Raw genomic sequence first — 20677 nt, 5'->3', positions numbered from 1 at the left:
ACAGTCTATTCCCAACAGGACAGAGAACAACTGTAATAAAATCACACTGACATCATAAGATAAGACAACAGGACCGACTCAAGATTTACGTTTTCTTCAACAAAATTAAAAAGAACTAAAACTTAACATCTACAGTTATATAAAACCCAACATGCTGACTGAAGCAAGACGCTTCCAACAGACAAACAGTAGGAAGAAATCTGCTTTTAGCAAGAAATTGTTTGAAGGAATACCGTATTTCCTCAAATATAATGATCTAGACTCTTAGTAACCTCAACTGCAGAAGGTAACAGGCCTTTATTTGAAGCAGGCTTGTATTAGAGACAGGCTTTTATTTTCATTCCCAGTATTTAATATGTATAGGCCTAATTGTTTTTTTGGTTTGTCTTGCTCTGCTACTAATTGCTCCGTTACCACATTATGATGTTAATACAAACTGAACATTTCCTGTGTCTGTTTCAGATTAAAAGCCCTCTTGTCTTTCGGTGGACAGACACCCCTCATTTCTTAACGAGGCTTTGACTGTGAAACATTTTAGTAAACGCGTTGTGGAAAACTGTGATTTAAAAGCTTAGCATACGGTGCAAGAAATAACATGTTGTGGTGCTACAATGTTACTATGCAATACTACAAAATAAAGCTTTGTGAGACATTCACACAAACACCGACTGTGACTGAAACAGCACGATGACACTTTAGATAAGTATTCCAGAACAACAAATATAAACAAAAATAACTTTGTTAACCTTGTTTTCTGCCCGGCCTGTATTTGAGACCCGGCTTTTATTTGAGGAAATATCCTACTACCTTTTTTGTTTACCCATGATAAACTTCCCTTTTTACCAGTCAAACACATTTCAAGATTTTTGAAGATTTCTTCCAACATCTGAAGCACCCAAAATAAAAATAAAAAAAGATTGGAATATTAATTTTATTTTAATCACTAAAACAGCAGTCTGTATCAGAACACCACGCTAAAGATGACGATCAGAACGTCATCATGATATAAAAGGTAAATTGTTTTTTCCAGTTAGCAAAGAACATTAGCTAACTTTATCAGCTAGTTAAACGTGTTACAGGACTCTAAAACTAATGCGTAAATAAAGTATCATAGATGTAGGGGGAGTTAAGAGTGACTATTCTGACTGTTAATCACTATTAGAGAGCCCTAGTCTTCCAAAAAACAGGACGAAATATACTTTTATGTGTGCAGTAAAGGATTATTACCAAATATTGTATATGACTATAGCAAGAAAAACTGCTATGGTGTTAAGTAGTTAAAATCTCCTTTGAACTGGTCGTCTTACTCAAAAATGGAAAAAGATGACAGCTTCCTTTAACCTTTCAGCCAATCAGAGTTCTAGCACCATTTATGAGACAGTATCTTTGTGCCACGGTGTTATTTCTTCTTCCCGCCCACAGCCGTCTTCTCCTCTGCGACACTCTTCTCTCTCCTGACTGCAGACACACTCGCTCTGTCACTTCTCTCCTCCGCTGTCGGAGCTTTCGGCTGCGAAGCGTTTGCTTTCTTCTCGATGGGCTCCGGTTTCTTCATTTCTACCTTCACAGCGTTGCGTTCTCTCTCTGCTCTCTCCTTCGCCAGCCTCTCTGCCTCCATCTTTTCCCGAGCTGCTTTTTCTCTGGCGAGCCTCTGCCTCTCCATCAGCTCCTTCTCTCGGGCCGCTCTCTCCTTTTCAGCCTTCTCACGCTCAAACTTCTCCCTCGCTGCTTTCTCTCTCTCCAGCCTTTCCCTCTCTACTCTCACCTGTTCGATTCTCTCCTTCTCTCGCGTGATTCGTTCCCTCTCCATCCTCTCCCTCTCCTCTTTCGCTGCTTTTTCCTTTTCTGCCTTCTCCTTCTCTAATCTCTCTTTCTCCTGAGCAATTCTTGCCCTTTCCCTGGCGATACGCTCCCTCTCCATCCTTTCCTTCTCTCTGGCTAGTCTTTCTTTTTCAAGCCTTTCCTTTTCTGCTCTCTCTTTTTCCCTGGTGATTCTTTCTCGTTCTTTGGCGATGCGTTCCCTCTCCAGCCTTTCTTTTTCTGCTTTTTCTTTGGCAATTCGTTCCTTTTCGGCCCTCTCACGCTCCATCCTCTGCTTCTCCCTTGCGATTCTTTCTTTTTCCTGAGCAGCTCGTTCCCTCTCCAGTCTTTCTTTCTCAAGCCTTTCTCTTTCTTTGGCAATATGTTCCCTCTCAAGTCTCTCTCTTTCTTTGGCGATGCGTTCCCTTTCCAGCCTTTCTTTTTCCACTCTTTCTTTGGCGATTCGTTCTTTTTCTTGTCGTTCCTTCTCTCTAGCTATTCGCGCTCTTTCCTGAGCAACGCGTTCCCTCTCCAGCCTCTCTTTTTCTGCGATCCTTTCTTTCTCGAGTCTTTCCTTCTCTGCCTTCTCTCTGGCTATTCTTTCTCTTTCTTTCGCGATGCGCTCCCTCTCTATCCTCTCTTTTTCAGCCCTCTCTCTTTCCAGTCTTTCTCTTTCCTGCTGTTCCCTCTCTGCCTTTTCCTTGGCTGCCCTCTCTCTTTCCATCTTTTCCTTCTCCGCCCTCTCTCGTTCTAGTCGTTCCCTCTCTTCTCTGGCAGCTTGCTCTTTGGCCAGTCTCTCCATCTCTTGTCGCTCTTTTTCTGCCCTCTCTCGAGCCAATCTCTCTTTCTCAGCTTTCTCCTTTGCTTCCCTCTCCATCCTCTCCTTCTCCGCCTTCTCTTTCTCCATCCTTTCCTTCTCCACCTTCTCTCTTTCTATCCTCTCCTTTTCCGCCTTCTCCTTCTCCATCCTTTCCTTCTCTGCCCTTTCTTTCACCATCCGTTCCTTCTCCATCCTCTCTTTTTCCGCCTTCTCCTTCTCCATCCTCTCCCTCTCTGCCTTCTCCTTCTCCATCCTCTCTCTCTCTGCCTTCTCTTTCTCCATCCTCTCTCTCTCTGCCTTCTCTTTCTCCATCCTCTCTTCCTCCTTCCTCCTCTCCTCCTTCAGCTGCTCCTGGGCAGCCTCCAGCGTCTTCATCTTCAGCGTCCAGGCCGCCTCCCTCTCCTCCTCCTCTTCAGCGAGAAAGGCCCTGATCTCGGCCAGCGCGATGCGAGCGATCCTCTTGGCCTCCATCTTCTCGTGGATCATCCTCAGCTCCTCCTTCAGGGCGGAACGCAGGACGGCGCCTCGGACAGGACGGTCTGAGGTTTGAATTTAAGGCGGTGCGATCATTCATACGAATCCAACGACATCGACTTGTTATAACTCACAGCAACCAAGGAAGTGTTAGACACAGACACATCATCACGTAGCACAAGGCAGAACATAATTTGATTTGTTATAGCACACCAAAAAGCAAAATCTTTAAAGTTAATTAAGTTAAGTTGTATAATCAGCTAATAAAATAACTAATAAACAGCCTTGGGTGGTATAAAAGTATTATAGTATACCAGGGCTTTATGAAATCACAACAGGATGATTTTCAGTCCAGTCTGGGTTTACTGACTGCAGATTTGACACTTTAATGCAGGCAAAAACTGTCTGCACAGGACAAAAACATTATATTCTGATCACTGCTTAAACATAAGCATGTAAACATATGTTTTATCTGACAGTTAGGTTGGAAATTTTAATCAGAATGATTTCATTTGCATTGAGAAAATATAGAAATATTGTTTTGGATGAAAGGTTAAAGTTGAGACCGCCTTAACCTGTTTTGAATCGCTAACAGTGAGGTCTAAAAATCATCAAGAGAAGTTTTATGAAGTCTGGTCTAATAAGATACAAAGGATTGAAAATATTCCTACATTTTTATTTAAATGTGCTTTGTACCCTCTTTTCTTTTGTTTCTCTCTTAATTTATTTTTGTATTATTAATATGACTTAGATTGTCAAGTGCTGAGATCTGTTGTTTGTTGTGTTTGTTTTGTAAATTATTGTAGGCTGACTTACTGTACTGTTTGTATTATGTTGCACTGCATTGTTTACAAAATGGAAAAGTTAATAAAACCTTGACTTATGAGAAGTATATAAATATCATTGACCACAATGATCCGATATATGCAGATATCGGCATGTAAAAAGACTATCAAAAAAGTAAAGACATGCAATTTAAATGATGTGTAATTCTTCCTTTATCTGACTTATTTGACAGGTCTTACACTATATTTCAGTTCCTCCAGGATTTTGCAGGCTGGTCTGGTGATTGTTGTCCTAAAATGCCTGATTTAAAAATTGTGATGCATGTTGTGATGTTTTTAGGTGTTTTTTGCAAAGAAACTGCAGGATCAAGCTAAACTGCATAAAAAAGTTGTGATTTACTGATTTACTGACTATTTCTTGTATAATTTATAAAAAATCAAAGGCAACTTTTTCCAGGGAGAATGAAATTTCAGTTTAGGCTCTTAAGTTTTGCACTGGCTGATTTTTGGATAAAGAATTTAATCTTGATCTGTTTTGTCATAAACATACATTAGATAATTCTACACACTTCACAGATGTTAAACCAAAACCACTCCTTTAAATATCAAGTCAGATTAAAAGTAAAGATTTTATTTTAGACGTGCAGGCGGCAGGTTTTAGTACCTCTGCTCGTGTTGTTCCCTGCTGGCTCGTCTGCCACAGAGGAGAACAAACAGCCTGTCAGCTCAGATTCATCTCTACACAACGGTTCACAAACAGCTCAGAGGTGACAAAGAGCTCAAATATCAAATATATGAGAGCATGTATTCACACAGTGAGCTCAGGTTACCCGTTCTCTTCAGTCGGACGGATGTGAAGGATTAATGGTACGTACACACAGGCAAAAACTCACGCACAACCACACACAGACGGACCAGAACTCTACCTTTTGGCAGTTTTATCTCTTCATCTGCGGCCTCTAACGTCTTGTCTTCTAGGATGACACACACATCAAAATGATACTGAAGCTCAACATGTTAAAAATAAAAGACCAGCAAAACGCGCTGCTGCGACGACACACTATAAACACTATAAAACTATAAACAGAAGTCATGCCAATTCCTGCTAATCTACCGACTGACAACTATCCTAATTATTACTTTACCAGTTGAAGGGACTCCACATAGTGATTTTCAACCAACAAAAACAAGATGAAGATGTTGGGAAGGCGTGAGCCGGGAAGAGATCCAGTCAGAACTACTTTGTGTGGCAGGAAGGTTAGATTCACACAACAGGACAGTACTTATCTGTTAGCTAGCAGGCACTGTCTGCATTAACTGCACAGAAATGACTACTTCTGGGAGAAAATGTATTAAATAATAAATTAATTTCACATTTGATGTTGAGGAAAGTAAGAACCACACCATGTGAGATTAGTCCTTGTACAATTTATAGCATTAGTTCTGAGAATCTCTTTCATATCCAAGCAAATCAATATTTATTTTAATACCAAATCGAAGCAGTGACATAATGTTGCCGTGTTGTGTAGCATGCCGTTTGTATTATTTGAACTTTGTTGTACAGAAATCTTTATCCTCAGGTTAACAAGCACCTTTAGAACGTGAATGAGCTGCGACGTTCACACCTGTTGACTGCGTGCTTTCAGATCAGAGTCGTGCAGTAACAGAAGAAACTGGGACTGTACCTTTACTTTTACTTTTCTTCTTCACCTCTTTCTCGTCCTCTACAAGGTTTGGAAACAGACAGATCTGTCAGGAGAGCTCTGAGCTGAGTGTCAGGAAAGTCTGACTCGAAACATGTTTTTTTTTTCAGTACCTTTTCTCAGCCTGTCTCTCCTCAGAGCAGGACCTTTTAACTTCTTTTCATCTGAACAAACAGACAGCAGAGAAACTTACTGAAAACCACTCGTCACTCTGGCAGTTAACATCCCCATGTTCACAGGAAATGATTAATCATTAACTGATTAACCACTGTTCAGAGGGTGTCAGACAATAGAAAAGCGGTGGAAACAGTGGAAAGACGAACCAAGATGATTTTGTTAAGTTTTATTTTGTTTCCGACTGTAAGTGAAGGCAATTAAAGCCCATCTTAGTTCAGTAAAAGAGGAAAACTCGAATTCAGTAGGGCTGTATTTTTCTGTTTAGTAAGGGAAATAAGTGAGAGTGTGTTCTCTCTTGATACTTTGTGAGTTTATTTTCGCACAATTGCGTGACTTGGTACAGTCATGATATCAGACTTTCAATGAATGATTATTGTAACCAAGAGAATTCACAATAATATTACTGCAATATCTATAGAAAATGTGCCAAAAATAAATATTCCTATTAGCCTGAATGGTGCTGACCACCAAAAAAAGCTGCTAAAAGTTCTGTGTGAAAGATTTTAAACAAAATGAAGCAGTAGTCTTGATAGTTATGTGGTTTCTTCTTTTAAGGGAGGAGAAAACTTGTTTTACAGTTTGAGTTTGATGCTTTTTAGATGGATAAATTAAAGAGTGTGTCCACTAACAGGTATTTATACGTTGAAAGTATTATTAACACTTCAGTTACACAAACTGTTTTCAAAACAGTCTCTGATTCCAACCGCATTATCACATTAACAAAATAACATAAAAATGAACAAAAATAAACTGATTGCGTTCTTAAATTAAAAAAAAAGTGTTTTAAGATTGTTTAAGTCCTGCTGTTTTTGTGTTTCTGTCTCTGTTTTGTAAAATAACGTGATTAAGTTCTGTGAACTGAAACTGAAAGAGGACGGTGTGCGGGAGTCTTTTCTTCTTCTTCTGTTTTTTTTAATTTAAAAGGACTCTGCGACCAGTCTGCCCAGTTTGGCCCTGCAGTAGAAACCACCCTGTCCTCCATCAGGTCCTCAGCACCTCAACATACATCCTCCTCCAGCTGGACCGGGCTACGTCCCAGTCTGGTCCTCATTGGTCGGTAGTGGGACCAGGGAGCCTTGCTATTGGCTGCGGCTCTGCTTCCTGTCCTCTTATTGGTTCTGGAGGTCCAGTATGACCCCTTTGACCTCCTCTTCATCAGAGGAGGCCACGCCACCCTCCTTCTGTATCTCAGCTGCCGCCGCCTCCTTCCCCTCCTCCTCTTCCTCGCCCCGCTCTATGGGCGAGGACACTACGTCATAAAGGAAGGTGAAGAAGCCATAGATCCAATCAGAGCCCTCCTCAGCTAAAATATTAAGAACCTCCTCGAGCGACTCGACGTTCGCACTACCGCCGCCATCTTTGGTCAAGCCTGACGAGAGAGAGAGGGAGAGAGAAAAGGAGGGAGGGAAGAAGAAAACCAGACGGGATGGAAGCAGAGGGGGAGATGAAGAAGCATAGAGGGAGGAAGGGCAGGATGTTAAGGGAAAAGGACGAGGAATAAGAGGAGAAAAAAGGAATGTAAAGAATATTAGGAGGAGACAAAAGAAGGAAGGATAAAAGGCAGGAAGGACGGAGGATGAAGAGCAACGGTAACCAAAAGAGGACAAAAAATAAAGGATGATGATGTGGGAAAGAGAAAGATAGTGAGTTAAAGATGTCGCATACGAACACCAGACAACAAATAAGCCTTTACTTCCTGTCTCAGTCTCGTCAGGCAGTCTCTGACTTCCTGTCTGTTCTACAACAAGGAACAGAGGCGGCCATCTTTGATACAAATTCCTGGAACACTTCCTGGATGTTTTCAAATTAAAAGTGGCAAAAAACAGGCTTAACAAGGCTTTTATTGTGAAATATTTGCAGACTGACCAATAATACTGAACAAAAAGTGATCGGTACCAGTCATATATTGGCAAAAACGGCTCAGATGATCTGCAATCAGTGTCGGCATCATTCCTCAGTGACAGTTGGTGGTGGGGTTCCTACGTCACTGTGTTGAGCTTCTTCATGTTCTTCAAACAATGGCAACTAAATGTGAGTGGATCGTGCTGATAAACACTGAACAACAGTTACTGGCACTCACTGTACTCTGGTGAAGAATAATCAATCAATCCTTCTTCAGTTAACCCCTCCTTGATTTGGTTCATGTTTGTCTGACCCACAAAGGAGCAGCTGAAAATGCGTAGGAGGAAATGTGATCCTACCAAGCCGACCAATCACGGTAGCTGGGGTCTGCATCGCCGCAATCTTAATTTACACAAAATATTTCTCAAGATAATTTTAACTTGTTTTAATGTGTTGTGTGTGTTTACAGTTGCTCAGAAACAATCGTAGTTATCTTAAATGAATAATATCATGTGCCATCGAGCTGAGGGGAGGGAACGTGGTGTGACTTGACACACTTCAGCGAGAGCTGCACGATTTGGTAAAAAAAAAACAGTCACTGTGATTCTGCGTCAAACTGGAATATGTGGTAGAAAAAACAAACATGTTTTCTTTAATCTAAAGAAGAAGATTTTTAGGGCAGGGCATCTCTGCAGCTCTACAGAACCTCATTATGATGCTGTTTTCCTTTTTTAAAAAATCTGGTTCTGGGATTTGGATGCTGTAATTTTATATTCTACTAACTGTGCAGCCCTGTAGAGGCTGTTGATTCACTGTCATGCTTTAATCTCCAGTACTGAAAACTAAAATAAGATTTTTTTTCTGCAAAACAGATGAAAACTGCCATTAAAAAATAAAAACGTGCAGATTCTGTTTGGGCCTGTTCATCAGAATGATGATACAGTGTGTGAGGAGACTTTTTTAAAATAAATATTCCTGAAAGAAACAATATTTTCACTGATTCATCAACATGTACTTTCTCTATGGTATTATGAGAGGTACCTTCTTTCCATACTAAGCATACTGCAATTGTGCATTTTGTTCACAGGTAAAGTTACACTATTCTATCTCGTCTATCTTCAGTTGGATTTTCAGAAGATAAAAAAAGACATTAAAGCATTATTAGCAGTTATTACAGGCCGCTATACGTTTTTGGCTTTAATCCCGCCTACAAACACCAACAAACAACATGTGAAGGTTCCCTCTCTCACAACGAACCTCAACATTCAGAGTCAAGCTGCTGACTTCTCTTCTTACAGGCAACAAAACAGGCGATCAGAAATCCATCAGTATGAGCTGACAAACCACCGCGGCTCGTTCTGGTTTCGCTCACCGCTCCAGTGGGGTTCAAACCACTGAGTAAGAAACTGGCTACAGTTTAAAACTGAGGCACTGGGACTTCACTGTAAACCACATCAGTTTTTCAGCCGTTACAGCGAGAAATCAAGAAAAAAATAAAGTGGACTTGCCGAGCAGAACTTTAGCATCTTCCACATCAAAGTCTCCGTCTCCGTCTGTGTCGTAGGCCGTCAGTTTCCCTGAAGGAGGAGGAAGAAGAGGAAGGGAGGAAGGCTCAGTGACACACATACATAGTAGTATCCTGCTCTTGAAAAAAATAATTTATTAAAGTAATAAATGTCCAAATAGTGTCGTCTCAAGTCTGCAAACCCACGACTTGATTTTTTACTTTTGATTTTAATTAGATTTTTCAATAAAAACATATATTTTTAGCACTGATGGCCACAACACTATCAAGTCTGGTTTAGTATTAATCAAATATGCATGTTAATTAAATTATTATTCCAGGCTGCTGCACACTGGTGCAGTCAGAGGGAGAAAGAGAAACAACATTTTAAATTAACCAAACGTCAACTGAGCATAAAAATGTCTTTGTGTCAGGAAGCAGAACTCGACTTGTACAAACTATTAATAAGAACATCGAGCGCAACATTTTAACAGCAGCAGTATGTCAAAGTACACGTCGAAGTTAAAGTTTTCAGAAGAGGAAGGATGTGGTGGAGGAGGAGGATGATCACAGTAAGTCTTCTCAGCTGTCACACTGACCACATGTCATACATCATCTTCTCTTTTTTGACTCACATGTATCTGTAAAATCACCACTAAATCTCACTGAGGCTGTTTTTCTACAAACACGCTGACATGATGTGGTACAATTAAAGTAGGTAGTTTAATTCAGTGGTCCAGATGTGCCTTGGAGTCGTCAGTTGCAGCCTGATGGTAAGAGTGGTTATTGAGGCTGTTTTGCAGATAAGAGGACAAATGTGCCTTGAGATGTTGGTCTGTCCTTTGGTGTACCTTGGGCGAACCAAGTTGGACAGTTCGCCCCCAAATCAAATATTTTTCCTCTGGCCTGTAGTGCTATTTATCCACCTAGATAGTTTTGTTGTGAGCTGCACATAATGGGACTAGATGAAAGTAGTTCCAGAGATCTCAGCTGAAAAGCAGAAAGAAAGTAGTTCCTACGTGCTGTTGAGCTTTTCAAATGTATTGTTTGAGTCATCTAGTCCCACGTCATTAGAGAGAAGGCAGACATCTCTACAGCTGATAACTCTGCAGCTCACACTCAAACAGAATAGATGGATAAATAACACCACAGGTCAGAGGAAAATATTTTGTTTTTATAAATTTGTTGGGTTACTGTCTGGAAGGATGTGCAGTAGCCTGCAGAGAATACATGATATTCGTAGTGTCATGATATAAAAGAGTGCAAACAGAAGATTTAAACAGCTTGAAACGGTTGTTAAACAAGCCGCAGTGAAGATCCTGTTTTGTGGTTGAGGTTCTCTGACTGAGCTACCTCTCTGCCTGCAGACTGTTCAAGTTCTGTCCTATTTTAACTTAAGTAAGACACCACAATGAAACAAGCACAAATGTGTTTCTGTTTCTGTTTGGTTCATCTCTGTTGCTCTCTTTCTCGGTCTGTCTTGTCCTGGATTAGATCTGTAGCCAAATGCATTCATGTTATTTAAACACCTGTCATTCTGTCCTTTGTGAACAAAAACTCCACTTTGCATGTGGTTCATTCCCTGAGGTTTGTTGTCAGAACTAAAATGACACCAGGTGAACACATGGAAGCTTTTGTTGGGGACAGTACATAAACAGAAATAAAACAGGCTAGTACATTGAATAAAGTATTAATATAGAAAGATGTTATCATATTATTATTCCAATATTATATTCCATTTCTGCCAATAAATCCCCTACATCTGACACACTGGACTTTTATCTATTTTTCTTCCATCTTATCCTGTTTGAACCAAACTCAGTGTATTCTTTGGAGTAGTTCAGTGACACTGTTGGCTCTGATGGATGCCCACACTGTGATATGGAACAAGTAGTTAGAGGATGTTTAAATCTTGAGATCGTACCTTGTAAAACTTCAGAAAAGTTCATATGAAACTCCTTAGCTCTGGCTGCATGCAGAGACGACACACAGAGAGACAAGAGAGGAAGAAGACAGAGAGGCCGTGAGAGATTAAAGCACTGCAGGTTGAATTTTTCCCTGTTTGCAGTGAAAGAGGACTGAGTTAGTACAAAACAAAGCAGAAATACAGAGAAGACTCAAGGCTGCATGATGTGTCACTGTGAATGTGACTAAAATGAAAAGAAACTGCTAGAAGACTTTTACTGTAAAGACAACCTGAAAAAAAGAAGTGGAGGTAGTCCCTGTGGCTGAAGTGCCTAATGAGAGGCGTCACCTTGACTAAATCCACTGTTTTTTTTTAATTCAGTGTATGGATTTGGCTTTGAGTCATTAACAGTTTGTGTTTTCAAGGATAAGTTTCTGCAAAAAAGTTCATTTTTGTGTGGCACCAAATCAGAACAAAACACTATTAGAAGTCTACTAGAGGATTGTTATTCAGTGTTCAAGCTGAAACTGAGAAAGAAAACACTGGGTCCAGATTTTAGGGTCTGTAGGATAAAATCAGAGATAGCGGGCCTCAAGCATGACACTGCTCCTCCACCCTGATTTGATCTTAACTTGTCTCTACAAACAAATTGACTCACTCCAAAGACTGTTCAAAACTGATAAGAAAACTTATGAGTGGGTCAGACCATCTGTAAACTCAACAACACAGATTCTATTCTTCTATTCAGGATTATTTATAAAAACTGATTTTCTTGCATCCAGTTTAAGAATAATCCTGCTTCACAAAAATCCTGTATGAGGCTCACTGATCACTCAAACTTTTGTTGTAAAACTGTATTTTTTCCAGATCATGCAGCCCTGAAAGACTTCAGACACAGAGCAAAGACAAGAAACACAAGTTTCACTTTACAAACATCACAAGTTGGTTAATACGGCTGTCATTATTTCAACACAAATATCACACTCTTAAACGGAAATTTACTCTTATCTCCGGTTTTGATGTGCCAGATGCAACAATAATGTCTCAACCATGAAGCAGCTCTTCAGTCAAACAGATGAAGTTTGAGATAAGAAATAGTTGTCTCATGACAGGCACATATGTGTGTGTGTGTGTGTGTGTGTGTGTGTGTGTGTGTGTCTGTCTGTCTGTCTGTCTGATAGGAAGTGTTTGTGAAAGTCCTCCAACACAGTCCTAACCACATGAAGCCAGAGACAGGTTCCTGTATGCTTTTGAAGCTTTCAGTGCAACGTCTGAGAGCGTGTGTGTATTTCTTTGTGTGGTTGTGTGTGTGTGAGAAACTAAGCCAGGAAATGTGAAAACACAACATGAAACTCACCCATGCTTGTTTCCTAGTTTTCACAGCCAGTTTTCTCACTGTCTCACACATGAACAGAATTTTATTTGTCACACATTTGTCACATTCTGTATATCAGTTTTATATCTATTTAGTTGTCAGTGTTAATTATATAGGGGAGGTATCTTTATAAGCCTTTTTGGCTTCCAACCTCTCCTGCACAAGGTTTTAATCTTTTGTTGTTTTTTTGTCTTTGTGTATATATATATATATATATATATATATATATATATATATATATATAATGTGCAAATAAACTAAACTAAACTAAACTAAACTAAACATCCCTGCCAGGTGAGCACCTGACATCTCTGTGTCGGTTTAAAGGCATCTTCATCTCCACATCACACCTGTAACTTACACCACGTTTACACCAGAATTAGCCAGTATAAGCAAGTTTTTAAACAAGGCTGAACCCCTTTAAAATAGGAAACAGGCTCTTTTTCTATTGCCAGCAGATGAGCTCGCCTTACAGTTATTTTATTCTGATGTGCGCTGATGGGCAGAGACTCAACTGATGTGTGTTCAGGAGAACATAAAGAGGTTTTTAAAAGTGTCAGTATGTTCAGCTCTCAGTACTTTTGTAGCTTCTAACCGCATCTGTGGTTTGAGGTTTCTCTCCTGTGCCGTTGTTTGTACTTTCAGGTCTCGGTTCAACCTCTGCACACCTCAACACCTCAGACAAAAATACTAGGTGTCATGGTCACATCTCTCGCAATCAGAGGTGGAGCTGATAAATACCTGTAATAACTACAGAGTCTTTTGACCTGCAAATTAATGCTGTTTTCCACTGACAACAAAAGGTAGATGTTAGTGGGTGTTTGTGGGGTTTTTTGTCCAGTGTAAAAGAGGCTTTAGTAATGTTCAGCCTCTGAAGTTTGAAACAAAGTTAGCTGGAGCACTACACTGAGGAAGCTAAGCTAAGAAAACAACAACGCAATAACGCAGGTGGTCAAAAAGCTGCTGAAAGCTGCAGGAAAGGTCGACGTTATGAGCATCTGAAAGAAGGCGTGTTGCACTGATTTCACCACTCCTGAGTAAATAAATGAACCAATTGCATCAAACTCTTCTTACTCACCGATGACACTGTCGTAGTCCACGATATCAAAGTAGACCACGGCCACAGAGCTCCAGACTCCCAGCAGAGCCAGGACCACAAACCAGGTAAACATGGAGTATTTAGACCCTCCTCCTGCAGCAGCAGCAGCAGCAGCATCTCCTCCTCCTCCTCCTCCTCCTCCTCTCTCCGCCCTCTTTCCATTCTTACTTTCCACCGGCGGTGTCTTCCCGTCTGAGGACGGATGAAAACATCCACATTCAAAATCAGGCATACATTATTTTTAAAACATGTTATAATTTAATGTTCATTTTATCTGTGAAAACTAACTGATAACACACCATGAAGAGTAAGTACTGTTGCTATGGTTACCTGGAGGATAATATACCAACAATGGTTTAAAAGTTGTCTGGAACCATGTTTGGGATGTTCTGTTATTGTGGCTGCGCAGACAACGTGACATGGTTAGAGACACAGAGCGGTGTGTGTTATCGAGAGAACTAAACCCTGTGTCAGTCTGTGTGTGTGTGTGTGTGTGTGTGTGTGTGTGTGTAACAGAGTAAAACCACAGAAACCGGTTTATGCCTGTATTTCAGAACTCATACAAAGGTCAACAGCATGCATGAGAGAACTAACAACGCAAAACTTTAAAGCTTTGTTGCAAAAGAAAAAAGCTTCTCTTAGAAACTTTATCTGAAGAAATAGAAAAGAACACCTTAATATTTCTGGGTGTATTAAGCAACTGTAGGCACATTTTGGACTGTTTTATGGCAATATTGAATTTTTATATGCATTTTGGAACAATCTGAACAATGCCCTGCCTTGTTTGCATTTCTTTAAACCAATCACAAACGTCTCTGGCAGTGCTAAGGGGAAATTGCTTGGTGGAACATTTGCACTTCAGGAGGTGAGGTGTGAGATCTAGTATTAAAATGACTATGTTGCTGAAAAAAAAAAAAAAAAAAAAAAAAAAAAAAAAAAAAGATAAGAGCCATTTTCAGCCTGTAGGTTGCAGCTCAGAGGTTCTTGCGGATGCTGCTTGAAGCAAGCGACCAATGGCAGAGAGTTTTCGTTCATCTGGACATGAAGATTTTTAGGCCTGGTCATCTATGTCACTGTTTGCCAAACCTTTATTTTCTGGGGACCCATTTCTTAAAAACCCAAATCAAAACACATACATCTGTGCACTCCATCTGTTTTATACATGTTGGGATCTAATTTTCAACTAGTGATCAATCATACTGACAGCCTCAGGCTGAGGAGAGAAAGACAACATGGCTGCAGCAGAAAAGGGCAGGCCGACCCAGGAATAGAGTGAGAGACATAGAGACAACATGACCCTGACAGAGAGAGAGACAGCAGAAAACTGACAACAGCTGTTTGTTGTCCAACTCTGAGCTGAAGTGACTGCAGTTAATGACAACAGCTGTCTGCTTTTGTATCATGATCACATCTAATTAATAGCCTGAATGCTAACGAGAGAAACCATAAACAGCCTGGTCTTTTATTAGACTCTTAGTTAAAAAGTCTGTTTCTACAGGCAGAAAAGTGTGTGAACTGTTTCTTTACTGTGGCTGCAGGGACAGCAGTGGTGCAACAAGTGTCTCAAAGACATCCTCAAGGGTTATACAACGTGTGTGTGTGTGTGTGTGTGTGTGTGTGTGTGTGTGTGTGTGTGTGTGTGTGTGTGTGTGTGATGTCTTTATTTAAAGCAGTGTTAATACAAGAGATGGAATATCAACGAATAGTGTGAGGAGCTATTTTAGAAATATATTTAGAAGATTACAGAGGTAGAAGTCCCCTTTTATTTTCTCATACACAATGCTGAGGTCTTCAAGTCTTTAATGGACATGATGGACATGAGACTCTCCTGGTTGAATCATCAGTAAAGACGACGGACTGAACCAAATAAATATCTGGTTCTTTGATAAAAATTCAAACATGTAAGAGGCCAGTGATGACTCCCCTGCAGATGTAGGGATGGGAATCACCAGACCACCACGATGTTACTGCCATTTTTAACATTTTGCTGTGAGATAACATTTACTGTGTGATATATTCACTTTTTTAAGTGCAAATTATGTTCCAAAAGGAAAACTCATCATCATTCAGTCATTTTATCTAAAGCTGCAATGATTAATAGATTATTAAATTAATCGGCAATTATTCTGATGATCAGTTCATTGTTTTAAGTGATTTTTTAATTTCATAAAAGTCCAAGCTTCTTATGTTCTGGTTTCTTTACTCCTCTTTGATTCTCTTCTCATCTTTGATTTGTGGACAAAACAAGACATTTGGGGAGGTCATCGTGGACTGATCAACATTTTTCACCATTTTATAGACCAAACAACTTATAGATTGATCAAGAATCGATTATTAAAATAATCGTCAGCTGCAACACTAATTCTATCTAATAAGATCAGGTTTTCAGTCTGTTCTTACTTCAGTTATTTTTATTTATTTTCAAGCAGACAGACTGATCTCTCTCATAAAAACCTACCATCTGCATATTAATAATTTATGATAAAAGACTGATACTGATATCTGCATATTGATAAAATATCACAATACAATGCTGTACTGACTCAGTGTCTGATTTTCATTTCTAAAATCGGTAGATAAACCGATGATGAAAATAATCGTTATAAGTCTTGAAACATGGGTCAATAGGTCAAAGGTTGAAAAATAGGTCCAAACATGTGAAGCACAAGGACAAACCCAGTAATCAATTATCAAAATAGTTGGCGATTAATGTAATAATCAATCACTGCAGCTCTCCCTATCATAACGCCGTCAGGATTTTAACTGGATTCAGTAACCTACACATCAAACACACAAACACACTCACTGTACAAAGTCAAACCAAACCAACAAATCAATCCAAGTTAATAAACAACACAACACACCAAACTGTGCTGAGTTACAAACAAACAAAACCAAACTCTGATACAGTCTTCAGTAACAAAGTTTGGTTGAGCTCTACGCCTCATAAACACACCCACGAATCACGCCAAAACAAACCAATCCATGCCAAACCAAGCCCTCCTACCTGTCTCCTCTACGACAGACTTCACCTCCTCCTTCATCTGCGTGGCCTCCTCCTCATTAACGCCTCCTGACCAAACCAAACCAGATCAGAACCAATCCCAAACCAAACCAGGTCAATCCGTACACCAACCCCTACCTGTCTCCTGCATCACAGGCTCCGCCTCCTCCTGTATCAGGGGCTCCGCCTCCTCCTCATACACCTCCTCTTCTGTGTACACCTCCTCTTCCTCTTCCTCCTCCTCAGCACGGACCTCCTCTACAGGAACTGAGGAGGGTGAAGAGGAGGAGTAGGAGGTGCCATAGTGGCGGTAGCGCTGCATGGACCGTCTGAGGTCTCAACTGGACCCTGAAAACAGGACCAAGACCAAGACCAGGCCAGACAGGGACCAGAGCAGACAAACCCTCTTGAGGAGAAATTTACACTAAAGAACCATCAAAATAAATCAAATATATTTATTTTACTTTTCCAAAAGATCACAAAGTACTTCAAGAAAACGACACAAAAAAGAACTTTAAAAAGTAAAAGTAATAAACTGACAAGGTGATCAAGCGAGATAAAAACAATCCGAAAGAACAAATATTCCAAATTACTGATCATCCAAACAGGAAAACAGATAAAAGAAGAGCAGTGAACTAAGAGAACGACAGAAAGAGACTGAGCTGAGCAGGAGAATGAAAGAGCTCCTCCTCCTCCTCCTCCTCTTCCTCCTCTTCCTCCCAGCAGGACAACAGTCGACTAGCCGTCCAGAATCTGATCCACACTATTATTAGAGCTGACAAACCCAGGGACACTGTGTGTGTGTGTGTGTGTGTGTGTGTGTGTGTGTGTGTGTGTGTGTGTGTGTGTGTATGGGGAGGGGATGCCAGAGAGGACAGAATAGCCCACAGAATAACCTTGACACTTGTTTGTTCACACACACACAGACGCACACACTCTCTCTCTCTCAGCTGTGGGATATGTCACCTTAATTAAAGGGACAGTATGTGAAGTTTTTACTGCACCACAGCAGACCAGTTACTGCCAACTAATTTCCCTGTCAATTAAATGTCCTAATGAAGTGTCCTGACCGACACATCATTCTCTAGACTTCAGAAAACATCTTTGTTTAGTTCAGATCCCTGAAAATACAATAACACACCATAACTGTTTTAATTTTTCAATGAAAATGAGAATAATGATGTAACAACTATCCTTCCCTCTCATTTTGCAAATCATATTGCAATTGTAATACCAGTCAAAACAATTGCAATTAGATATTTCTTCAAAATTGATCAGCCAAAATGCTGACCTTTCATTTTTTCATTTCACTAAAGTCCATTTCCATCACTTGCTTCCCCAGTTATTGTTAATGACTGATAAAATATTGTGGTGTGGCAGTGTGTGATTTTTTTTATTTTTGCCAGACTAAGTTTAGGAACCACTGCTCTAACCTTTGCTAGGTTAATCATTGTTCAGAATTTAACCTATTAAAAAAAATGTAATCAATTAAAAACGTATTAACGGTCCCATTTGACATGGTTTTATGTGATGGAGTCATCATGTGAGAGCCTTACTGTTTAATTATACTGTTCATTTTAGTTGTTTGTGCTTCATTAATTATTTTTTACATAACTAATATGCTGCTAGAATTGTTTAAATAAAATTTAAACTGAGAAAACAAAGTGTGTTTTGTATAATTAATGATGAATCAATCTTTGATTTAATAACATTATCAACTATTGGTTAAAGAAAATGCACAAAATCACCAATTAGAACACTTACATGCTTGTTTATGATCATTAAAAATACCAGTGAAAGTTAACTGTTTTAGGGCTCTAATATCATTTTTGGACAATAACAGTTTATTGTGAATCTGTAAAATATCCTGCATCCATTTTCACAATTGATGGATTGATTTTTTTTTACTCCCCAGTATTGTTATTGGCACAGGTACCAAAACAGAACAACCTGACAGGCTTGTGTCAGGCTTATAAATGTGTACATAAGGTGAGTAAAGCGGGTCTGTGTTCAGGAGCTGGTTAATGACACAGAAAATCAACCCTGACCTGCTGTCTGTCTGTTCAAAAGTTAATAGCTTGTTAGCTAATGTTAGCAGTCTTTCACAGCTAGGTTAGCTTAGCATCATTTACAGCTCCACTTCCATGTCACCGCCGGACAAGCAAGCGAGCAGCCACACAGAGCATCCGCTGGTTTAAACCTAAGCATTTATCTCAGCTGGATAGATTAACTCCTCTGTGTTGTGGAGATGTTGAAAGCTAGCAAAGAAATGGCCCGTTTTCGTGTGCCGCGAGAACGTCAAACCAAACTCCAATCAAAAATTTCACTCATTTAATATATTCTTGTTAAGTGGCATAGCAAATACCTGAGAAAACATTAATTGGGGAGTTAACTTAGAAGTTTAAACACCACTTCTCTGTTCGGCCAAGGCAAAATACACAAACTGCCTTTCCTTTAATGAAAATATTAAGTTTTACTGCTGGTTAACACTGCCTTTAGACGCCCAACGGGACGCACTTCTGCCTGAAGAAGTCAGTGGGAACTACCGGCGATCCGACGCTGAAAGCGTAGTTTGTGCTGCATAATATGTCGGTATGTTAGCCGTATTGATGAATGCATCTTAACGATGACTAAAACGTGTTTAGATTTGTTCTACCGGACATGTTTCTTTGCTGATGGGGAAAAATACTTTAAATTCCAAGATTTGACATGGGACTTTGTACAGAAGAGGCGCGTCCAGGGCTCAAAGAATCTAGCAAAGAAATGGTAACTTACTGACCTTTTTTGGACGGGGTTTTGGTATTCTTTCTCTGGGCCATTGCCTCGTAAATTCTCCCGTGATGGTTGTTCAGTTATGCAGCTATAAGCTAACAAGCTAACTCAGCTCTAATTATGACAAAAACATGGACGGACTTAACGCTCCTTGTTGCTGTACGTTCCCTGCGCTCATTGATGAAGCTATGAGTTCACCAAAAATCACGTCCTCACTTGGATACCAGCAAAGCTAAAGTCCATAGTAACCGTGATTGACTTTACACTCTACCAATCAGAGCCGCGGATGCACTCCATGGGCGGGACCAAAGAAGCCTCTCGTGATTTTTGGCCAATCAGATTGCGGTACAGCTTCCCAGTCTCGTCCCTCTCTTTGGAAAGGAGCAAAAACGTGGCAGAAGAGGAAGAGGAGTTCAAACATCTGGGGCGGAGAGACGACGTGACATCAGGAGAAATAATTATTAGACTTTTATTAAACTTTATTGGCATAGGTCACGCCTGAAAACTGAGGTTTTAATGTACAGAACAGAATAAATAACAGAGGAAATAGAAATTCAACATATTATATTAAGAAAAATACAAAATACATTTGTTAAATCTATAAGCTCTTATCCTCTTATTACAAGAACGAAACTATTATCAAATCACCATCCAGATTATATATTGTGTAAAACTAATCATAATGTGAGCTTCAAGTGTTAAAAAAAGCACATTTTGGACATGCTAAATATAACACTGACCAATATAACATTATAGATTCAACTTACATAAATGCAGATTTCATCATATTTTTACATGAATTTAAAGATTTTATTAAGAATCTGCAGCGTACAGAGACTAAAAAAGTACAGTGCAATCTTTAAAGAAGAATAATGTATATTTAAATATATATCTAATGTATATTCACTTTTTTCTTATTACAATTGTGCATTAATAGATTTATTTATCCGTACTGTTTCAAATTAATATAATTTATTTAGTTGGTTGATTGTTAATTTAAAATTGAAATGTACGTATTTGTTAATAAAGTTTAAAGATTCATCAGCAGCAGGTTGTTAAGAGCTGATGAATAAAGTGAGGAGCTCCCCCTGCAGCATTTTAACATTAAATACCTTGACTTGAATTATATATTTTTTTGCCCTGCTGAAAAAAAATCTGTAACTTTTTTCAAATACATTTTGTATTTGAGTTTCTGTTCTTCACAACTGCAGCTGTGTCTCTCTCTCTCTCTCTCTCTCTCTCTCTCTCTCTCTCTCTCTCTCTCCCTCTCTCTCTTTTTTTTACAGTGTTTCTGCAACACACTTTGTTTCAGTTCTGTCTGTTTTCCAGGTTTCAAACCTTATAAATGATGATTTAAAAACTGATGCTGGCAGAAATCATGTGACTCACAAACTCACGGCTGTGTGTGCAGATCTC

The 20677-nt window shown here is 39.6% G+C and overlaps 1 protein-coding gene across 7 annotated transcripts; it reads right to left on the bottom strand.

Annotated features, from left to right (window-relative positions):
• Positions 1-1284: 1284 nt before the first annotated feature.
• Positions 1285-19471, bottom strand: LOC146307877 (uncharacterized). Of its 7 annotated transcripts, XM_084747341.1 has the most exons (11): positions 16628-17158; positions 16493-16558; positions 13465-13677; positions 11030-11074; positions 9110-9178; positions 5696-5746; positions 5565-5603; positions 4806-4853; positions 4544-4573; positions 2723-3159; positions 1285-2692 (listed from the first exon to the last, which is right to left on the bottom strand). In XM_084747341.1, exons 1-11 carry the CDS (start codon positions 16809-16811, stop codon positions 1400-1402), a joined length of 2475 nt encoding a protein of 824 aa, XP_084603467.1. In that variant the 5' UTR covers positions 16812-17158; the 3' UTR covers positions 1285-1399. The 7 variants fall into 7 exon arrangements, with proteins under 7 accessions (XP_084603467.1, XP_084603465.1, XP_084603466.1 ...); XM_084747339.1 differs by having other exon boundaries at positions 1285-3159; XM_084747340.1 differs by having other exon boundaries at positions 1285-3159; positions 4806-4850.
• Positions 19472-20677: the final 1206 nt, after the last annotated feature.

Source organism: Lutjanus erythropterus, chromosome 21, assembly GCF_056507025.1.
Source record: "Lutjanus erythropterus isolate fLutEry1 chromosome 21, fLutEry1.hap2, whole genome shotgun sequence".
Lineage (NCBI taxonomy): Eukaryota > Metazoa > Chordata > Actinopteri > Lutjaniformes > Lutjanidae > Lutjanus > Lutjanus erythropterus.
Note: the sequence above shows the minus strand (reverse complement) of the source record. Positions and strands in the feature narration are given on the sequence as shown.

What these genes read in the sequence shown, in the direction of transcription:
- LOC146307877 (XM_084747339.1), bottom strand. Translation starts at nt 16,811, where the DNA reads ATGCAGCGCTACCGCCACTATGGCACCTCCTACTCCTCCTCTTCACCC. An exon ending in AGATGCTAAAGTTCTGCTCG is followed by an intron (nt 5,747 to 9,109) that starts GCAAGTCCACTT and finishes CTGTTTGTTCAG; the next exon opens with ATGAAAAGAAGTTAAAAGGT. An exon ending in AGGGAACAACACGAGCAGAG is followed by an intron (nt 3,160 to 4,543) that starts GTACTAAAACCT and finishes TTCAAACCTCAG; the next exon opens with ACCGTCCTGTCCGAGGCGCC.